Below are 21,904 nucleotides of genomic sequence, written 5' to 3' on the forward strand. Positions count from 1 at the left end.
TGCAGACAGCAGGTGACCCCGAACCAACCAGTGACCCACCAGCCCACCCCACTCACCTTCTCCAACCTCCAGCAAGGTGGTCTGGCTGAAAGGTGATCAACTTTCTCTCTACACAACAATTAACTTACCAGGAAAGACAGTTAAGGGCCACGGCAGGGACATGAGACTGGGGAAGAGATGCTAGGGAGTATCTTATGCTAATATTTTTTACTACAAATTCCCCCTGAGACAAATGTCAATGTAATCATTCAGAGACTAAAATCTGTCTGGAGACAGGAATCAATACTTCTGTTTTAAGCCTCATTCACAGAGAATGAGTACGTGCTAAAACAGTTCATAACAGCTTGGGTGCTGGCAGTTTGTCATCTGTCAGCACATGATTTCAGAAATATTTCTTTCACACCCTGTACAAGGATATGTATGAGATGGCTGTTCATTATATAAGTATGAGAAGACTCGTTTTATTTTTTTTATTATTTATTTACAAAAGAGATGAAGCAAACCTAGACTGGTAAAGGTTATCTGCTGAGCTGCGCATGCGCTCAGAAATTTGTTTTATATCATTTCATGCTGCAATAAACATTATTCCATCTGCAGGAGACGGTGTGGGTAGGCTCGAACTTGTCCCTTAGCCTGAAACTTTTCTGAGGGCATTTCGGCATGCAGGCGGGGCAGTGCCAGAGGGAAACGTGTGGGAATCACACCTTCTTCAGCCTCATGCTAATGCCATTCCCTGCTTTGGTTACTATCCCAGTTCTAATTCAGCTGCATGAGCAGCTATCAAGTAAAAAATGACCCACATCACTACCTGGAAGGGAGCTGTGGGGCTGCAGCAGAGGGTGGGACCCGGAACCGCTGACAGGGTCAGGCAAGAGGTCTGATCCACAAGGTGTGCTTGCTCCCCAGGGGCTTATTTTCCTCTAATATTTGTAAATCACAGAACCAATTCCTTGGTCCTTAGGTCGTTGTAAGAAGGTGCACAGTCTCTCTGGCTAAGCTGCGGTGATTGCTGGAAGTTTTAGGGAAGGTAAGTACCATAAAATTACAGAAGAATAACTGAACAGGAAAAAAAATACTTTTAAACAGAAAAAAAGCTCCCAACATTTATAGACGAAAAATCTTTACCTGTTTTGTTTATGACAATCTATCAGCAGAAGCATGGAAAGCTGTATGGGTACGAAAACAAACGCAGCCCAAAGCAGGAGAGCCTTTCACACGTAGGTTTAGGATGACTGAGTCCGTGAATTTGCTTAGAGTTGGATAAACAGCATTGAGTAAAAGAGAGGAGAGATTTGGAGGTACCACACAATTCATTTGGGTATTTTTAACCAAATATTCTTTGTTCAGCAGAAAAGTCATCTTTTAATTTAGGTGGGTTAAACTTTTTAAAGGGCAAAGCCACCTGGAAACAAAATGTTTTGGAGCAGAACGCCTATTTCTCAAGCAAGAAAAATATATTTTCATTGTGGGTCTGCTCCACGTGATTTTTCCCTAACGTTTCACTTTACTTACCAAGCAGTTAAATCTGTTTGCAGAGGCTCAGCAAAGACTTTGGTTGTCAGAAAATATTAAGCACTTACCCTTTAAAATACAGCAAGCATAAGACAGTGCATCAGTTCCTTTGGTGGCCTTGGCTTGGCTGCAGCTGAATTCCTGAGAACCTCAGCAGACCGTGGAATACCGGCTGCCAGGACATTCCGATTTCTGCAGCTCCCTGCAAACTCAAAAAACAAATGAAATACACCTCCTGCAGCAGCACAGATGCGTTGCAGGGGCTCCTTCCAACTGGACGTGTCAATGAAATGATCAAAATCCGCCTAAATCCCGGCCACCCATCCTGTTACACAGTCACAGTGCAAAGAAGGGCAGTTGCCGGAGCAGGTTTTAAATGTTGTTACATTTTATTCTTATTCTGGTTCGGATTTAATGTGCAATTAATTTTTTTTAATTGTTAATGTAACAAATTAAAGTGTTTGTGGCTGGTTTCATCACCCTCTCACCCCTGCCCCGGGAGCTTCTACGGCCCTGGGAGCCGTGGGAAGGCTGGGAAGGGGGATGCCGGAGAGCACAGGTTGGCTTGATTTAAATCAGAACTGCTTCGCTTTGCAACGACTTCAGAAATAACCTCAGCTGAGCTTGTTTAGAGGCAACAGATTTATTTTTTTTCTCCCTGGTTTCAAAGGGCTGTGAATCAGCCTCCCTGTGCACCGCAGTAAATATAATGGAAACGGTAAAGCCTTCTATTTCTCCAAATGCCTTTATTTTTAGACTTCAAGGTACTTTGCATCAAATTCACCAAAGGGCCAAGGTCCTTCAGTGGAATTTCAGTGGAATGGGGGACATTTAAGCCCAGAGCTGAAGCCTTTGGCATATCTGACCACCTACCTACCGTCCTCCCTCCTCCATGGATGCTTGTGTAGGGAACCGCTTGCCAGCTTTCTCACCTCGGACTCAAGACCACAGCCCACAGGGTGATGCTAGAGTGGGCTTATGACTTCATTTCCACAGCTGGATTTAGGCGGCATGTCCCAGAATAGTCAATACACAGGTCACAACAATCAGACAGCCGTAATACTGGAAAATACCGGAAAATACTGGAAAATAGGGGTGGTCAACACATCTGTCTGCATGTATCGCTGCAGGTACTTCTCCACGGGCCACCCCTGGGAGCAGCTATCCCTGCCCTGTTTCTCCAGGTGCTCTGCCTGCCTGTGGACAGGATAAAAAAAAAAAAGAAGAAAAAAGGGAGGGGGGAAAAGGGAGGGGGAATAAGGGAGGGGGGGGAAAGGGAGGGGGGGAAAAGGGAGGGGAGAAAAGGGAGGGGGGAAAAGGGAGGGGGGAAAGAAGGGGGAAAAAAGGGGAAAAAAGAAGGAGGAAAGAAGGGGGACAGAAGGGGAAAAAAGAGTATTTTACTCCCCAGATCTCTCTCCCGATCCACAGGCTCGTCTTAAGTGGATTCCATGCCGGTGGGGGGGGTACTGGCAGTGCTGCAGGCAGGGCTGGCAGAAGCGCTGCCCGTTGGAAGCCTGAGATGAGTGCTGCCCGCGCTGCCCGCGCTGCCCGCGCTGCCGGGGGTGCGGGCATGGGTTGAGCTGCACCGACCTCTAGAGGCTTCGGCCCCAATTGCCTCCATCGCAGCGGCGTTTTACCGGTGGTGGGAAAGGGATTGCAGGGGATGGAGAGGGAAAAGTGCCCCTTCCATCATTTTCCTGCTTTTTCTCCCACCTGCTGCCCAGTCTGGCTCCTGCAGGGCTCGGGGAGGCAGGTCGGGGTGGGTGCAGCACGAGCGGAACGCCCGGAGCTGTGGGTGCTCCATCCCCAGCAGCACCCAAGGCCAGGCTGGGGCTTGGAGCCACCTGGGCTGGTGGCATGGGGTGGGACTGGGTGGGCTTTAAGGTCCCTCCTGACCCAAACCCTTCTACCATTCGATGATGATTCTATTTCACTATGACTTTGTTGCACAAATTGGGGAATATCTAAGATTCCCCTAGGGAAACCTGGGGACAAGCAGCCACCTGAGATGCTGCAGGTGCCTGGACTTCTTGTCCAGACAACGTACTGGTATCTCATTGGAAAAAATAGGTACCACCCCTACCCACTCCCGGACAATCTGTTGCCACACATCCCTTTTTAAAGCAGATTTCCAGTTTAGTCTACGTGGTTGTAAGCATTCAATCAATTGCAGGACCAGCACGTGACTGCAGGTTTGAACATGGGATGTGGACCTCTCATCCAAAGCTGCGTGACGCACCTGAACCAAGCTGCTAGCGCTGGAAGCTCATGGAGGATGCAACCAGTCACGCAGCGACAAAGCCAGCTCAGCTTTAATGGAGAAGTCATTAAACTTTTGACAGAAAAGCTAGGAAAAAGCCAGTCCTTCCAGTACAGATATAAAAAGGAAACCTTGTGCCTAGGTTCTTGTAAAGTCAATGAAAAAGCAGATGCTCATTTCACTGAGGTGTATTTTAGCAGAGAATTTTAGCACCCCCACAAGATTATTGCATTATTTTTAAGCAACAGCTGCCTCAAAAGAGACATGATGGGAAAGGCGAAGCGTACTCACGCACCAACACCTCTCGTGCATCCCTAACACCCAGTCCTTTGCAAAGATGCTGTTCTGAGGGTTCTCTGGAGGGCACACAGTGTCAGTGACATTCGCTCCATTACACGGCTTACGCTTTTTTCTAGAAGGTAGCGATGTATTCTGCACCAAGGCTTTTCTCAAGCTGGCTTTTGGACTTAACCTCCAGCAAAAGCACAAAAGAAGAAGAAGGGTGAGCTGCGCATTCTGCTGCCCGAGAAATAATTCCACCTCCCTGAGAACCCCAGAACAAGTTATATAATCGAACTGCTTTATAGAGAGTATCTGATGTTGTTTCGGTTGTATTAAAGAGGCTGCTTCAGATTTAAAGATCATCTTAATTTCTCTTTAAATGTGCCCAGTGAATCACGCTGGTCTGCTCCTGCAAGCAGAGTATGTGCATACCCATAGTACGCAAGTACCCATAGTACGCACAGTACCCAGGTCTGCAGCTACCCATACAGATGGAATGCAGCCACTTCCAGGCACAAAATGCACTATAAATATGGTATTCAACAGCTACAAGGCCTAATTTAGAGCCTATTTGAGTTTCTCCAAGGACAAAATGTTAAGGCAGGTAATGTAAGCAAAATCGAACCAACCACGGGGGTGAGACCTGGGTGAGCGGTGGTCGCAGGCAACTCTCTGCTCAGCAGCCTCCAGCGTCTCCAGGGAAGAACTACAAACAGAAGATGGTGGAACCTGTTTGGATCTTCCTTCATTTGAGGACCCTGACCAAAACTGCTGATCTCACGTTAAATACTAGTTATTTCATGTGGACACCTTTAAGGGTTTGCTTTACATCCTCGATGAGGACCAGGCAAGAGACAGGAGGGGGAATCCCAGTGACTGAGGAAGGGAACTGTAGCAACTAAACAACATGCATGGTTGTAAATTGTATTTGTTACCAAACAGTTCAACATAAAGCAGCGTGTGAACACATCCCCGCTGGAAGGAAAATCAGAATGGAATGTTGCAATGCGCATACAGCAGGAGGTGTAACGCTCTGCCTGCACGTCCTGGAAAAAGAGACGTTCTCCTAATCTTGGAACCACTCTGACCTGCCAGGCAATTTAATTTTTAAGGCTTTCGGGAAGTGAAGCAAACCTGCTTGGCTTTTTTGATTATTTCTCAGTTTTCTGATTAACTGTGCAAGCCCCAACTCACTTCACAACAACCCTTGCAGTGCCCTAGGCCACCCTGATGTCCTCCCTGCTTTGTCTAGGTAGACAGAAACAAGCCCAAGTTTGGGCACCTGCCGCAAACTGCGCTGAAGACACTTTTTTCTCAACAGTCTCCCTTCGACCTCAAAGCAGAACTCTGTCGAGTCATGCTGGCTACTTATTTTTAGCAGTCATCTTTCTCAGAGGAAATACACAATTGTACTTCACCTTGGCTGAAAAATCCATGCCTGCTACCGAGTTCTGACAGATTTCCTGAGGCAGTGCTCTGGGCAAAGACAGTACTTGTGGATAAACGCCTCTCCCAGCTGACCCGCTGTCTGGCCCAGGGAACACTGAAATATAAAGCAGGGACACCGACTCTATCCACAACACAACAGCTTTTCAACTGCTTGGAATATAATCATTTATTTATCTTTACAGTGATGACGGAAGAATGTACAGGTGTTTTCACCCATAGGTATAAAAATCTGTTTATATACAGAGTCACAATAATCTTTAATTGGGAAATCATTCTGTTCTCCTGATCCATTCTTACCCAAAACCACAGGAAAAACAAATTTTTAGTACAGGCAATATAATTCCAGTAGGTTTGCAACCTGGCATCAAAAGCTCAGCTTTAGATTAAGGGTAACGTTTGATACTTAAAAAAGGACTTTAGAGTCATAGGACACAAAATAAAGTTGCTTTTCAAATAAGATATATACATCAAAAATAGGAGTCTAAAAAAGGCATTGGTTTTAATGCTATTAGAAAGCTATATAAATGTGCATGGGTCCATTTCTTCTTGTAACGAAAGACCGAAGGAGAAAGTGCCTCTGTCTTTTCGGAAGTTCCTCCTAGGATAAGTCAGTTAGAAGTACCTGTAAAAGAGAAAGAAATAACCCCTTTTGGAAAAGTACAGGCTGATGGTTGCAGCAATTAGAACGACTTTGTTGGAGCAGCTACAGCTCTGTTTCAGCTCCATATTAAGATCGCACCACAAATAATTCATAAGTGGGTAACAAAAAATTAATACCAGGTAGGTAGCTGCTCAATTGTTAAGAGTCCCGCAGATGCCTGGTTAGTTTTTCATTAAGCACAACTCGCATACATAACGTGCTTTTAACATCCAGTCTCTTGCACCACACAGCCTCCTGGCACATTACCCACAGCCTTACATCACTTTCTGAATTCTTCTTTTTAAATATAGCATAACGTGTACAGGAGAAGTTTCTCAATACAAAAAGATCATATTGGAACATTAGTATGTCTAAAGAAAGAAAACCAACACCAACTTGCATCTTTCAAGCTATTGTACATTAAAACTTACCCAAAAATCTTGCTGAAGTCTCTAATTAAACCCAGTAAGGCAGAAAAAAAAGCAGTTTTATAGAACATAGCCAACACGTGTTCATTTGCATGGACACTAGCTATGTACACGTAAATAGGTGATGAGTTCACAAGTTGATGAAACTCAAGGTCTACTGCTCCACCTGATTTCTGCAGAGAACCACAGTACCAGTGCAAAAAGAATCACTTCTACAAACAGCTTTATGATTCACTTCTACAAACGGCTTTATGATTCCATTGGAAAAAAAGTATTTTATGCTAAATTTAAAAAATTCAAAACAACAGTTCAATTCTAAAATGGCAAAGGTTTTAAATGTCACATCTTCAAACAACGTTCTTTCTTGCCTTCCTTTAAAGTTATCCATAACTAGAGTTTTATAGGAGAAACACTCAAGGATTAAGACTTTAAGAGTAAATAGCTATAATTTAGAGTAATTAAAAGATTCTAGTAGCCTGGAAAACATCAAGATTACCAGCCTGTTAACTGGCTGGTAAACAACACTGGCAAATAGCTCTTGTCCACAACTTAAAGATCAAAATTATGTTGCATGGACATTGTAAGTAATAAAAATGACTGTGCATTAGAAACACGAGTATTCAGGGGCTGGTGGGTACATTATAAATACTTTTTGTTTCTAATTATAAGAATTCACTCAAGCAACACACCCGTGTATTTGAAACAGTAACCTGGTGTCCAGTCCAGATACCAAGTGCAAAATAATACCTGGCTGATGGTTGCGAATCTTATCGGCTTACACCCTTCTTTTGTAATTACCGTTCTGTGCTATGGGTCAAATACCAGTATGAATGCTCTGCAGCCTTGCTAAAGCAGGTCACAGTCTGGAAACTTCCATCCTACATCTACAGGTTACCACAATATTCACAGCTGTATAAAAGTGAACTCCTTTGTACCTGCCAAATAGGAAATACATATATTCTTTCCCCTTGTGGGTAGTAACTTCATAACAAAAAAATGAAATTAAGTCCTTTAAAATCACACAACCATCTCCAGACAGAATTCTTAGTTGTTAAAACTTCAGCTAACTGCTTATGAAAAGGTCAGATCTTAAAGCTGTGCACTTTCATAAACGAGCACTAGGCACTCAATGGAAACAAGAGGATGAATTACCATTCTTCTGCAGATGATTACAAAAAAATAACATTTTTTAGAGAAAGTTTGGCAAACCCACAGATCACTATTGAAAACAGGTATAAGACACAAGAATATGCCTTGGAAAATTAATTGGTAGTGCTATTATCCATTTAAAAATAAATAGGAAAGTTTCAGGAACTTGTTATGCAATTTTATGAAATTAAATTTTGCCAAACAGAAAAAGGCCGGTTACTTTGACTGGTTTACCCCAGTTTCACAACAAGTATTAAGTGCCAGAAAACACACCTGCAATCATTTCTAAAGACTGGGTCTTTGCTGTGGAGGATGAAAAACACTGTTTTTTTCCTCCCAGGTGATCTGTGTAGCATTTGCTGTGAGGATGTTCATGTCTACAGATGCAAAATCACCCTAGCGCTCTGCTGCTAACAGATACCTGCTGCTATCACCAGCAAGGCAGCTATCGCCTTGGGAGGAGAAAGCAGGACTGCTGGTGTGTGATACACTACTGTCCACCGACTGACTGCCCAGGCACTGCCAGCAGCTGAAGCAGGTAAATGTCCTCGTGCCCCCAGGAGAGCTGACTCACCTGATTTCTTTTTATGCTTCATCTCCATTATCCATTTCTACATCTATATCTTTCGTTGTATCAGCTGCTCGTGACAAAATGTCTGCCATTAGTGCTTCCTCCAGTTTTTTACGCACTTGTTGCACCCGCTCTTCTTGTTTTCTGAAAGGAGAAAAGGGAAGAAGGCACAGAAACGTCACTCCTTCAAGTATACTATTAGGCTGGGAGCATAATACTTGCATAAATGACTCAGGATTGGCTTTTCAACTTTTATTTTAACTTGGAACAGAATACAAAAAAATAGTTCTAGTCAGAAGGGACCTACAATGATTGTCTAATGCAAGTACCTGACCCCTCCAGGGCTGACCAAAAGTTAAAGCATCTTATTAAGGGTATTGTACAAATGCCTCTTAAACACTGACAGGCGTGGAGCATCCTGTGTGCAGAGGAAGAACCTCAAGGACCTTCACTGATTCCATTTATTTACTCTTTCCGTTTATCTATTTAATTACTCCTACCTATCTATTCAGTCTTATCTGCTAGTCAGTGATGCATTTAAGATGGCAGCAGCTTCTGCTGAAACAAAGGTTTGTTTCCCTGGGGAAAGTTAATTCAAAAATACTACCTCAATATCAACACAAATTTAAGATATTTTGAATCATTGTTTAGTTTAGAAGGTAGTATCTAGCTTTCAAATGTTACAAGAAGTCCTCTTTCCAGGTTTTCCCCAGAGAACACAAATTTTGCATCAGACCCAGGGTGTTTTTTACATGACAATCCACTTGTTCTATCAATTTATGTTTTCCGAAAAAGAAAACCTTTAAACAAAATACACACTTACAAATGGCAAGAACTCATCAGAAGCAGGCACAGGAAAACATTCATTAGTGCCACAAACTCCCTGTGGCTATTCAGGACGGCAGGACAGATACAAAGAACATCAAATCCTAGAAGAGCAGGAGTGATATCCCATGACCTCCACAGAAGCCTCTGAGGAGCACCAGCCTCTGAGGCTATTCAGTTCTACAGCTGCAACCACTACCAGCCCTCCCTAAGTACTTCAGAGGAGGCTGTCTGCTTACAAGAGATAGCAAAAAGAATTAAAAAAAAAACAAAAAACACCAACAAAACAAGGTAGCAGCTCAGTACAGAACATGTCTTCTATCTTCCAGGTGTTTTCTATCCTTGTTTTCTATCTTCAGTATACAGCTTACTGTCCCAGAGCTGTTAACTTTCAATGCCTAGAGTGATCTTTCAAACCCTGGGGCAGAGAACTGAACAAAACCAAAGACACCTTATCTTTTGCAGAACCTGTGACAAAGGAGAAATAAAAGTTTAGGGAAGCAAATTCAGTACTTCTTAATTGAATGAAAGTGATTTCAAGAACACACATGAACTGAAATACAATTAAAAAAAAAAAAAAAATCAGTACTAAAAACTTGTCACCATCACACTGTTGGAATACACTGCACACTGGAAAATAAATAGTTGAAGTATAATTTATTTGCCCCCTTTTTGGCTTCACGACAGTGGGATCTTTCCACAATCCCCAACCTACAAACTCCATTGCAACAGGCTTCAGACTACAGCCACTGACACCAGCAGATCCCTTCCCTTGATTCCTGGTGGTTCCTTACTCAGGGCTAATTTGAGCTATGATGGTAACTACGAGCACGTAACAACAGCATTTTTTAAAAAGTGCCTAAATGATCAAATCAGAAGAAGAAAGCTGCTGGAGTATCTTTATAAAGCTTTCCATTAGAGTGCAAAGAAAATTCCAGTAAATTAAAACACAGGAAGGACACTTCCCTACTCTTACACAGAATGGATTAAGAATGAAAGGTAAATTTTCCTTGAACACGGTTCTGGTCACTGGGAGTTTTAAGTGTATCTCCTGGAAAAGCCCTGAAGTGTCACATAGCCAGTGAAGATATGGGAAATCAGCAATCCTCCCTTTGTCAAAAAAGTCACAGGGCATTTCGATAACCTTGCCCACTCAGTAACCTGAATTGAGCCACAAACAGCTGAGGTGGGAGAGAAAGGAGGCCCCTTCCAGGCTGTGAATATTTCATAACCTAAATGTGTATCACGGAATGCACTTCACAGAAAGCACACAAGAAGTTATTCTGGAACACCTTTTCCTTCTTCCTTGTGGCTACAAGGTCATTCCCTGCTTTGCTCTTCAATGGGTCTGGTGTTCAGGCACGGAATCTGACATAAAGGCCAGCAAAGTACCTTATATATCAACTTTGAGGAGCTGGGCACAAAACAATCATAAGCTTTATCACCTCATTAGGCTCCTTATTTGAGATCTTCTTTTAAATGCACTTCACTATACTGACGAAGTTTTGAAAAACACATGCATAACCTCAGCCTGTCTTCAATTTCAAAATCATTATCCTGATGTGACAAGCCCCTTCCTAGCACCTCGGACATAGAACCAGAGTATTTAACTCTCACAATACACAGAAGTGACAGCCAGTTTTCTCCATCTTGGACCAGCTTCTGTTACTACGGGCCCAAGTTCCCTATTCATGGTATACGTGACCTTCTCCAGAGGTTACTCCTAGGTCTTGCTTCCCAAACTCAGGGGAAGACATAGCTTTCACCAGTTATCTCATTTCCAGATTTTCAGCCAGCTAATTGATCTCCCAGGGAGCAGTAACCAAAAAATAATTCACAACACTCCTGGTCCTGAAGAGTCTGGTCTTCTAGGAAACAGTTTTTAAGTATTAAAAACATAGCTCTTTATACAAGTAATACGATTTTTAAAGCACAGGAACTACCAAGAGCAAATGTTTAAGAACCAACAGCAAGAAAACACTACTAATAAGAAGTGCTCATCTTTAACACTAAATAAAACTCTAGGGCTTAGGAGTAGCTCCACTCAATTTGATTCATGTGACTTCTTATGCTAGTTTATCACGATAGTATTAAGTAAAAATACTTTAGCCCATTAAGTCAGCAGGGTTAGCAACACTGCCAGGGAAGGCAGCCACACACAAGTGCCCACTTTTTCCTACTAGCCCTCAGCCCTTCAGCTCCATAGCTCCCTGGCACCATCCTGCAGCCTGTGCTGATCCTTCTCACCTCCTCAGCTGCATCACTTGCTGCTAAGCAGCTCCCTGGCCACATGCGCTTTTCAGCCTTCCTCCCAGCAAGACACAAGCCTCATCCTTTAGTTTAAGAACTACTGTCTTCGAAAGCAAGCTAAAATTAAAGACACTATTCCTAACACAGAAATTCACAAAGCCTCTAATTCCAATTCCAACCATATTTTCAGGGGAGAACTGCTTGACACAACAGGATTGTGTCTAGCTCTGCATTCAGATGATTTCCTTCTGCTTAGCATGATTTTATTTGTCCTCACTACTTGTACTCTTCTCAGCCCACAGAACTAACCGATGTGTGCATGCTTTAAAGACGTGTGATTCCACACTACTGTATGAAATCTCACTACAATACTGTGCCAACCTCCCCTCTGGCTTCTCCCACCATTTTTTTATATTGCTAAATCTATTTAGGCTCCATTTGATTTAGGTCCTTATGTGCTGGCACAGCAATATCTACTCTGTCATCAACATAAAAAATGGGTTCAGATTAGATGGGAAAAATCCACAGAACCAACTTGTGCTTGTCTGAACATCAGCTCTACCTCCCTTTGTGTCAGGGGGGAGGTAATATTCCTTTTCCTGCTCTTCCAGCACATTCAAATAAAGTATTTTTTGGACACACTCTAATCAAGAACCATCACGATAAGTGCTTATAGTAACATGTACTCTGTTTTTATGAAAAAAATACTCTAGAGCTTCTCAGCAGCAGGCATTACAGAAGTCTTCCACCAACCAGGTCTGAGATGCACTGCTGAAAGGAGAATTATGTTGACTGTTATTTGTTGTATTATATTGAACTCAGGTTTAGGGGCATCTGCTAACTCCCTCACACACACACACCTCTCCAACACATCTTTCCCATCTCCTCCTCCCATCTCAGCAGAAATTAACCACTGTTAAGACAGCCTATTCTAAATGGTAACTACAGAAATCCTCACATGCCTAGTTACTGTGCTTTCCTGACATACACTGTATTAAATTTGTCTTTAGATCTGGGGGCAGAAAGTTTATCTCATAGCAAAGACTGATAAGGATTATTTAGGGGTTTGTCTCTCTGCAACACGCATCACTTTACCTTACAATTTTTTTATTCCTGAGGAAAGCTCAGACTGAGGAAACACTCTCGATCTCATTTTCTTTCTCTGGCACATTATAGTTCTTGTGGCTTTGGTCTGCCACATGGAAATTGAGATTTGTATAGGGTATTGAGGAATCTGGTGAGGAACTAAGCTACAGCTGACTAGCTTGGATCAAGCATACAGGTTAAGATTCAGACTTTATCAAACCCATTCCAAAAAAGCATTAGACTTGAATTACTCTCCATTGCTGTCTCATGGTAAACACAACTTCAGGCTTTTTTGACAGATTAACAGCTATTTTGTCTTACCCACTACTGTGCAGAGCATGACACAGCCAGATTACAACCAGTACTACATTAATTGTTATGCTTTGGTAAATTTAACAGGTTATGATTACCCATAAGAAAAAGCAGAAGTACCACTACCATGCTATTTGAAATGTCAAGATAGCTGAGAAAGCCCAGGAACAAAACTTACTGGGTGCTGCTCAGCAAAGGACCTAGACTGAGCAAGACAAATGGCTGTTGAAAACTCCAAGATGGGATTTTCAGAAATTACTTACATGCTTTAGGAAAAGAAATCCCCTGAAAACTGTAAGCTTTAGAAAATCCCACTCAAGAGAGAGACACTTGAAAAGAATGACAGACTAGACTATGAAGCAGAACAGAGCTGTAGTCAAAAATGAATTTTATAATATATTGCAAAATTTCATTCACCTAAGCATAACTGGAAGAAACAATCCACCTATTTGTTATTTGCAGAAGATACCATTCCCCAGTTCATCCCAAAAGAGAGAAACTGGTTAAAGCATTTATCTGGCAGAGACGTAAAGGTTGTCAGTCTTAGCCCTTCATGGAAATGAAGGCAACTCAATAGTGCAGTTGCAAAGAACATAACCAGATGCTGGTCAGGAAAGAAGCTGCAAAGCACAGTCTCAAGAGAAATGATCTCACAGACGCAGTATGGGAGAAGACAGTTAACAAGGAATTCTAAAAGCCTGCCTCGGGAGGTTAAGATTTGGATGTAAAGACCACGGAGAACCACACCACACTCATTTTACTACTTACCCTCCACAGGACTAGCACTAAGAAGTGCAGAACTATTCAGGTGTATGCCACAACTTGAGAAAAAAGTAGGCGTTTGTCCCTAGTGATCAGGAAGCACGGCTGTTTCTTAACCATGCATTTATAGCAGGTTATTTAATGTTTTCCCACTGAATGTGCTAAACCAGAAGAGGAAATTTTGCATTTTACCCTGACTATGAAAGAGATTTACCATCATTACATGACCAGGAATACTTCAAGTTAAACATGAGTTAAGCTGACAGCTATTTTAGTAGATATAAACAACTGCAACAATCTCCCTGAAGAATCTGTAGTACAAAAGAACATATGCTGGCACCTGACCAGATATCCCCAATGGCAACCCTTTCCTTACCATTATGTAAGTTCAGAAAGCAACTGTACTGCTTTCCTTAGTGATAACAACAATACAAAGAGTATCCTGATACTACTACTTCGTGTTTTCCGGATGGTCTTAAAATGAAAGTCAGCTTCATACAAACAGTAGAAAAAAGTAACTTCCAAGAATGTTTTGGTGGTGGTGAGCTGCCTAAGAAGTCATGAATCAGAACAGACACTGAACTGGCAGCATATTCACAGAGGTATTGCTGCTCCAGTTCAGAATCCATGTTCTTCCTGAGTTGCCAGCACTGACTTCTAATTCATTATTTACTTTTTTTAGAAACAGCTGAATGACTGATAAGACAAAAAAGGAATTTTATTTCAAATAAATAAAAAATGTTGTCAAATGTGCTAAGAAATTTTCTCATGTTGCCCTGTAACTTTTCGTAACAAAGCAAGAAAGCTTACCTTTTGAAAGCATTTCAAGTTAATGTTTAAGAAAATAAAGCAAAGTAAATCCCTAAGCAAAGCACTGGGAATTGGATAATTTTATACCTTAACATTAGATTTGCAGAAGCTTCAGCTAGCCATCTAGGGCTTAGAAAAGACTGTGTTAGTAGTATACTTTGGTGCTGAGTGCACCAAGTTGTAAGATCCAACTTTGGTCTTCAAATTCCCTATGCAATCCAGAATTAACTAAAAATGTGATACTAAAGGCAGTGTTCATCCCATATGCTGATTCATGCTAAGCAACGCTAAAAAGAAATATATCGGATGACAGGCTTATGTCCCATGTCTTGCCACACTCTGGCAATTAGTCAGTGCAACAAGAAATCTCTCTCTTCACTCAGTCCTAACTTTGAAATTCAGTGCTGAAGCCCCTGCTTTTAGCACCCCCAAAAATGATTAATCTTTCTTTGAAAAGAAAGTTAACAGTACAGCTATTAAAAAACAAAACCTTTGCCCCTATGTGAACAGATCTATCCGTGCTCTTCATACCATATCCTAATCTCCCACTTCAAGAGGGTGTGTTAGCTGCAAAGCTATGTGCTATAGGGGGATATTCTTATTCTCCTTTGTTGAAGTACTTACTTTTTAACCCAGAACAATAAATTTACTTGACCTAACCAGAAAAGGGAAGGAAGAAAGCCAATACTGATTATGACTATAGCTTAACGTGTAGGGCTCTCTCTTGGGAAAGAAAACGTGAATTATGACTCATACCTTGGGGAATATTTTCTATCACTATTTTGGCCTCAAAAAAAACACGTTTTCATTTTTCCAAGCAGGTGACCTAATCAACAGGTACAAGAAAAATGTTCACGCTTCCCTTATCTCCAGGACTGCACTGAGCCAGGAAGGAATCTACTTTAATGGAACTTGCTTTTTCTTTTACTGAAGACTTCCAGAAACTTACCTAATGTCATCATCTGTGACTATGAAAGCTTTGCAGAGGGGTTGAGATGTATTAAGCCAGACAGCTGGGTTCTTCTCAACAGCTGCAGAGAGCTGCCCCGTGATAGGTGCAGAACTGGTGTGCAAAGCACTGGCAACAGCTGATAACAGGGTATCATCATTGTTACCTGGGCCAACTCCTAAAACAAAGATAACCGAAGAGTTACCATTCACATTTCCTCCGTAATTTCCAGTGCCAGAGCTCTTCTCAGTTTGTAAAGGCTATGTGTACTCATAATGTAACTGCCACTGGATACATGATTGTATAATCAAAATAGTTAAATGCAAGTTCTTAACAATGGCTTTGTAATAGCACAGTTCTCATTTAAATTTAAGTCAGCATTGCAAAAAGCATCTCATTTCTAAAATTGGCTAGGTTTTTTGTTTACAGTAACACTTACAAGATCATCAATTTTTTAATCAAGATGATCACATCACAAACTTATCAGTCACATACTGAAACAGTTTCTTTGCAGCTTCATGGTATTAATCCACACCAGCACAGCCTTTGCTTTAACATGACAAGGTATTAAATCAATTCCGGAAAATGAACACTGGAGATTTTTACAACACTAACATACCCAAGAAAATCTCCCAAGCAGTGTAACAAAGTTGCTAGTTTTGAACTATAACTTGAACATATTTTAGATCAACTTTCACCAATAACAGTGCAGTTCTGAAGTGTGGTTTATATTAACTACATAAATTAACTAAAAATAAACACAGTTTCGGAGACTGAGGTATTTTGTCAGCAAAGAACACTTATAATTTCAAGTTTACTTCATCTGACTATAAAATGAAAACTTAAGAGCATCAAAAACTCCATCCTTTTTAAGCACAAATGACTTTGTGGATCTGAAGCAACAGCAGCAAGTGACCACAATACCTTGAAGACCTTTAGGTAGCTCCATGGATTTTATGATTTGCTCACTGACGTCCGATGCACTGAGGCCTTGTAGCCTCTTCTCCCAGAAAAGCTGAAAAAGAGAAAGCAAGACTGCTCAAGAGAAATAATTAGAAGAATAGAAAAAAATAACAACTAAATCAGCTCATGGAAATAAATAGCATTCGAACAATAAAAGACAGTGCCTAGCTGCTTACAAAACAAGCAACCTGGCAGTCACGTAAGCTACCAGAAAGGTAATATCCTATCTGCTGATGGAGTTTCGGCCATGGAGAACCTGCTTGTACAGAATTATGCAGCATGTGTTGAGACCCTGGAGACAGCTCTGCACGCCGGAGCAGTCCAGCTGCACCAACACCAATGCCGGTCAGCAGCTACGCCACTTCAGGACCTACACTGGCCTGATGACCCAGCCCTTCCTGAGGCTGCGTAGATCTCTTGACTTATCTGGAAACAGAATCAAATCTTTCCACTTTTGTAAGATACGTGAATTAAATTCACATTCATTTACTTTTTATTGCTTTGTTTATTAGCTGGGAGTATGCTTCCATTTCACACACAAACCTTTTCTTGACCTAAGAGGATTTTTGTCCAGTGATACAGATTTCCCTACTCACTCCTATCTTACTGGTCTGAAGATTCATCCTGAAGTTTGGGCTGGAGATTAGCCACACCTGCTTTTTAAAATGGCCTTCTATTTAACAAGATAGTGATGAAGAGCTAGTTAAAAAGTTGATTTCCATTCCATGGGAAGCTACCTGAACAAAAAATCTTAGTAAGAAGGTAAGCAAGATCGTAGCTCTGCAATTTCCTGTGGAAAGGGCATTCAGAAATAGTTTGATTTTTCTGCACTTTTCTTATTTTTCTGGAGAAGAAAAAAAATACCCGTTTCTTTTCATGGCTGCAAAATCTGAGACATAAAACTAGACAGGCAGTTATTCCTCATTCCTAGGAAATTCTTTGTTGCAGCTGTGTAACCAGAAGCTGTAGTTAAGAGGAGGCTTTTGAATGTCACACTCTGCTCTAAAACCCAAAGTGAAACCACTAGCACATCTTTCATCTGCTGTGGAACCTATAGGTGCCAGTCACACAACATCGTAACTGTATCACTGTACATCAGTGATTCTTATTCGAAAAAAAATCACATTTTTTTCAGTTACAGAGGTAGTAAAGGCAAAGAAAAGCACAACAAAAAGAACATCTACCTTAGCATTAAAAGCATACTACTGACTGAAAATAAAACATACAGTTACGCTAAAGAAAAATGCAATACTCTCCACGACATGTCCGTACAGCTTCATAATCAGTTGAATGACACTTGTGTTGCCTGAAGATTACTATGTCATTTTATAGAGATCTAGTTATTTAAGCATTCCTCTCCGGACAACAGGACGCATTTATAATGGAGTTTAGATCTAAGTGGTTTAAAAAGCCCACACACATTCACCTAAGTAAGCTCTTCAGCTCTTTTACAAACTCTGACTACATTTCACACCTTCTTGAGATCTCCGTGATTTGACAGCTTTTGAAAATACCTGTTGCTACTTGCATCTCATTTTACTAGAGCCACTTAAACTTCAAATGCTTCCTGTAAACTGACTCCTCAGTCTTAACTAGTATTAATTTTCAACGTTCCAACCCAGGTTTGAGCTACATTGTTAGCTGAGTATCAAGGAACCTCCGTTACCTTGTTGAATGTTAAATATTTAGTACCTCCAGCCACTCCCCTGCTGTTTACCACTATTGCTAAGCCCCCCCCCAAGAAAGCACTCAAGGTGTCTTACAGTTGCCCTTACAGTTCCGTGGATAAGTGGCAGTGCCTTAAAGCTGTCTAGAAGGCTAAAGAAATCCTTTGTTACAGAGGCAAAACCAGCAACTCGCTAGCCGAACTCTAAAAGCAGTATCAGGATTCAGATAAATGAAGTCAAAGTAAAATCCTATCAATTCAGTATTTTCGTCACTGGGTTTGCTTCCCATCTTGACAAAGTCTCTAGAAAGCTTACTTATGTTTTCCACTGTTCAAAGAATTCACCCTGCATTCTCCTTTCCTTCTGCGTTTCATCAACTTTTAGAGACAAGCAAAAGGCCCACCAACCCCAAATCCAAGCCATGTTTTTATATGCTACAGGTAAACATAAGAACAGGTCTGTTCATTTGGGATAAAATGAACTGGTCTACAGCAGCAAATGCATCACCAAATACAATCAAACATTACTGGGGTTTGATTCTTCAGGTCCCTACTGGGAAACAGCACACATGGCAGAGGGACAAGGAATCGGAGAATGGTTTGGTTATAGAGTGTATTAGGAATGCAGATCCCCGTGTGGAGAGAGGCCTGAAGAAGGACAACCAGCGCATATGAAAGCTTAGAAGATTTGGGAAGTGTAGTGCAGTATTGATTGAGTGTAGCTTCCAAGACCAGGACTCGCTCAGCTCTTTAAGCACTGAATGCTAAGGCAGGGAAACGTCTGTACAACTAGCAACACCTCAGATGACTTTTGAGGTCAGCGTCAGGTAGAAGAAAGCACCTGGCACTTTGACACACTTGTTGAAACAAGATTGAAGCAAAGCATTTTCCTAGCACAAAGCTTCCAGCACCATTATGTATAATTATTTGCAAATCACAATGATTGTGCTTCAAATTCTCATCTCCCCAGATCGCCACCAAGACTGCACACGTCACTCCTACTAATTTTCTGCCCAGAAATGAACTGCATTCCTGGAATTTTATTATGAAATTTGTTTTCCAACCCTCTGGGTTCTTACAAGTTCTCTCTGAAGCCCTGTGTCTTTTCTTGGATTTTACTGAAGATTCTGAGCTGGGCCAGACCTGGACAAGTATTTCCCTATCAGCTGCGCCAGGAATAGCTATTAAGGGACGGAGACAAGAGGGAAGGAAAACTACTAAATATAAATTCAGACACAGCTTTTCTGTTACTTCACTTACATGATGAAGATGCAACCTTTCCACAGCAGCAGAAGTAACTGAAATAGATCATGCAAGTCTTGATGTGCAGAATATCTGCCTCTGAGGTACAGCCCTAAACACAGCTTACGTTATTTAACTTACAACTCTCTCATCATTAGTGAGACAGGGAATAGAAAAAGAGAAAATAAAGCTCGGGTTCAAAGCTTAGCTATGTGCCCCGCTAAGCAGAGAAACAGGCTCCTAAATTAGGAGCAATTCATACAAATCCCATCTAGTTTGGTTGCATCAGCAGCCATAGAGCGTGGCTGGACTTTGTAAAACAAGGAACAGCCCCTCACAACACAAGCGCCTGCAGATACAGCCAGCCAAACTCAACAAATGACTGCCAGCCACAGAGGCCACCTTCTGCATAATAACCTTACAGCATCTCACCATCAGAGGTTTCCTCGTAAAATGGACTGAGCTCTCCAGCCTGTGCTTTTCTCAGCTTGAAGATGCACTGGTACAGCCAGAAAAGCAAGATACATGCCTCCAGGAAAGAAGCATTAGCAGACATGAGACCCTGTTATGCAGTAATGAGAATCCTGATGGAACCAGCAGAGGAAGGAATGGGAGAAGAACTGGATTTCAAGACTTGTCTTTGTTTGATGTGGTATTTCACTACTAATGCAAAATGAATAATCGTTCTGAGGATCATCACAGTTATGGGTATTCATCCTGCTGGACAATGAAAAATGGCTTATTTCACTTTTGCTTGAAGCAGGGTTAGGAACACACATCAAAAAGAAACTACAGCCCAGGTCCTTCATTTACTAATGTTTGGAGCATTCTAGATTCAGAAAGACCCATCAGCCAAGTGCTCCATTTCCTAGGAAATTAATCAGTGTGCTTATGCCAAAAGTGACCTCTTATGCAATAATCTCCTGCTGAGCAAGAAATGTATCCCTTATCTCTCAAACTTACTCTCCAAGGGCAAGCCTGTTTTTTTCCTGTGACAAGGAGGCTCATAGGAATGCAATGCCAAGGTCCCCAGGGTGTAGCAGAATTTTCACTTCCTTGTTCTGAAACTCCATAATGGCAGAGCTGTACAGCTGTGCTTCTGAGGTTCTTTTTGGAGAATTATAAAATATTGCTTCCTCCATAATTGTTTCTTGTCCAAAAAAACTATTTGTGACTAATGGTGAACTATAATCTAACCCGTAATCTCTGCAAAAACACATCTCCTAAGCAACTATTTCTCATTCAGACAACAAAGAAATGAGATTAGCCTTTCTATTGCAAGAACCACCATTACAAACATATTATGAGCTGCTCCTTTTCCTTAGATAAATAAAAGTCTACTTGCAGTTGCTCAAGCTCAAGGAAGCCTACAGGAATTTTTGCTAGAAAGAAATCCATTCCAGTTCTATTATTTTTAAAAGAAAAGCACATGTGTTCTTAACATTCAAACATTGCTGGAGGGTTTCTACATAAATCAAACAAGAACCTCAAATTTCTTCTGCCATTTACTATTTAGAGAGTATTGAAAATACTGTAGATGTCAGCAGACTGATGTACTTGACTGGACACACAGAAGAAAGGACAATGATTCTAGTGTTGGTGAGTTCACAGATTTGTTTACCGAGGTGGTTTCTTCTATTTAGACAGCTACAGATATCCACTCTTAACTTGAAGCAGCAGTCAGAAAAAGCTACCATCTAATTCAGAAGTAGGATCGACACAGCAAGTTTAGCAGCACAGTCACAGCTCCAGGAGCTGCCTTGGCATCTTCCTAGCTCTCTGCAACCACGTGTATTTCCATGCTGCTTACAAGTGCATTATACACTGGTCTCCAAGCTGATGAAAAGTTAGTCATGTCTACACAAAACACAGTCAACATATCTATACTGTACTGCAGACACAGCCAGCCTGCAATTTTGTAACGTTTTAAAATGTGTTTTAAAGGCTAAGTGAGACCAGAATGCCAGTTACCATTTGGGAAACTGCTCAAATGAATGACATTGCAGGCAGTTAAGTAAGGAGATATGATTAAAGAGAGGTCTTTTCAAAGTCTCCATGAAAGAATTTAAAAGCATGAGAATTTCTGCAGAAAACCAGAAAACTTCTTTCCTCTTTATATCCAGTTGCTGAGCTGCTCAGCTCTGCAGCATCCATAATAGCCAATCAAAATTTCAGTGTTCCCTTAGCTGCCTGGGAGAGGGAGATGAAACTTAATCTCATTGGGTTGCTTCCATCCCTCTTTTTAATAATTCTAATAGATATTAACCAAGAAGCTTAAGTTTTCCAACCCTGTTTGAATTCTAGATTCTAACCTTTAAGTTGATCCACAGGAAAAAAATCACATTTGACAAAATACAAAGTGCTAAGAGCTAAATAGCCTTTTTGTTAAGAACTGTTCACAAGAAGACATACATAAAATGACATCCTGCAATTTTTCTCATAAAGTAGGCTTTTTAGACTGCATATATACTATGAAATGACTATGGTCAGATTTAATTTGTCATATATAATCCTATTCAATAACCCACTACAATACAAGCCACTGCAAATATATATGACGGTAAATTTATAAAAGAGACTTTCAAATCAATTTTAAAGAGTCCGTCTGGCCTACAGATAGATGATACTATAAGTAAATATATCAGCTGTATCCTAATGCATTTTAAAAAAGAAAATACCCTCAGATTTATCCTAAGGTGGTTTTTAAAGGTGGTTGTCTGTCACAGAACTAGAGGAAATGGATCACAT

The 21,904-nt window shown here is 41.2% G+C and overlaps 1 protein-coding gene across 1 annotated transcript in view; it reads right to left on the minus strand.

Moving 5' to 3' along the window:
* Positions 1–5,643: 5,643 nt before the first annotated feature.
* Positions 5,644–21,904, minus strand: part of MBD2 (methyl-CpG binding domain protein 2) — a 40,480-nt gene continuing 24,219 nt past the window's right edge. Inside the window, exons 4-7 of the mRNA XM_037372983.1 lie at positions 16,210–16,300; positions 15,286–15,463; positions 8,295–8,435; positions 5,644–6,125 (exon numbers count right to left, since the gene is read on the minus strand). Coding sequence (XP_037228880.1) covers positions 8,306–8,435; positions 15,286–15,463; positions 16,210–16,300 — 399 coding nt within the window. The 3' untranslated portion in view covers positions 5,644–6,125; positions 8,295–8,305. The remainder of the gene's footprint in view (positions 6,126–8,294; positions 8,436–15,285; positions 15,464–16,209; positions 16,301–21,904) is intronic.

The sequence above is a fragment of the Falco rusticolus genome, chromosome Z (genome assembly GCF_015220075.1).
Source record: "Falco rusticolus isolate bFalRus1 chromosome Z, bFalRus1.pri, whole genome shotgun sequence".
Classification (NCBI taxonomy): domain Eukaryota; kingdom Metazoa; phylum Chordata; class Aves; order Falconiformes; family Falconidae; genus Falco; species Falco rusticolus.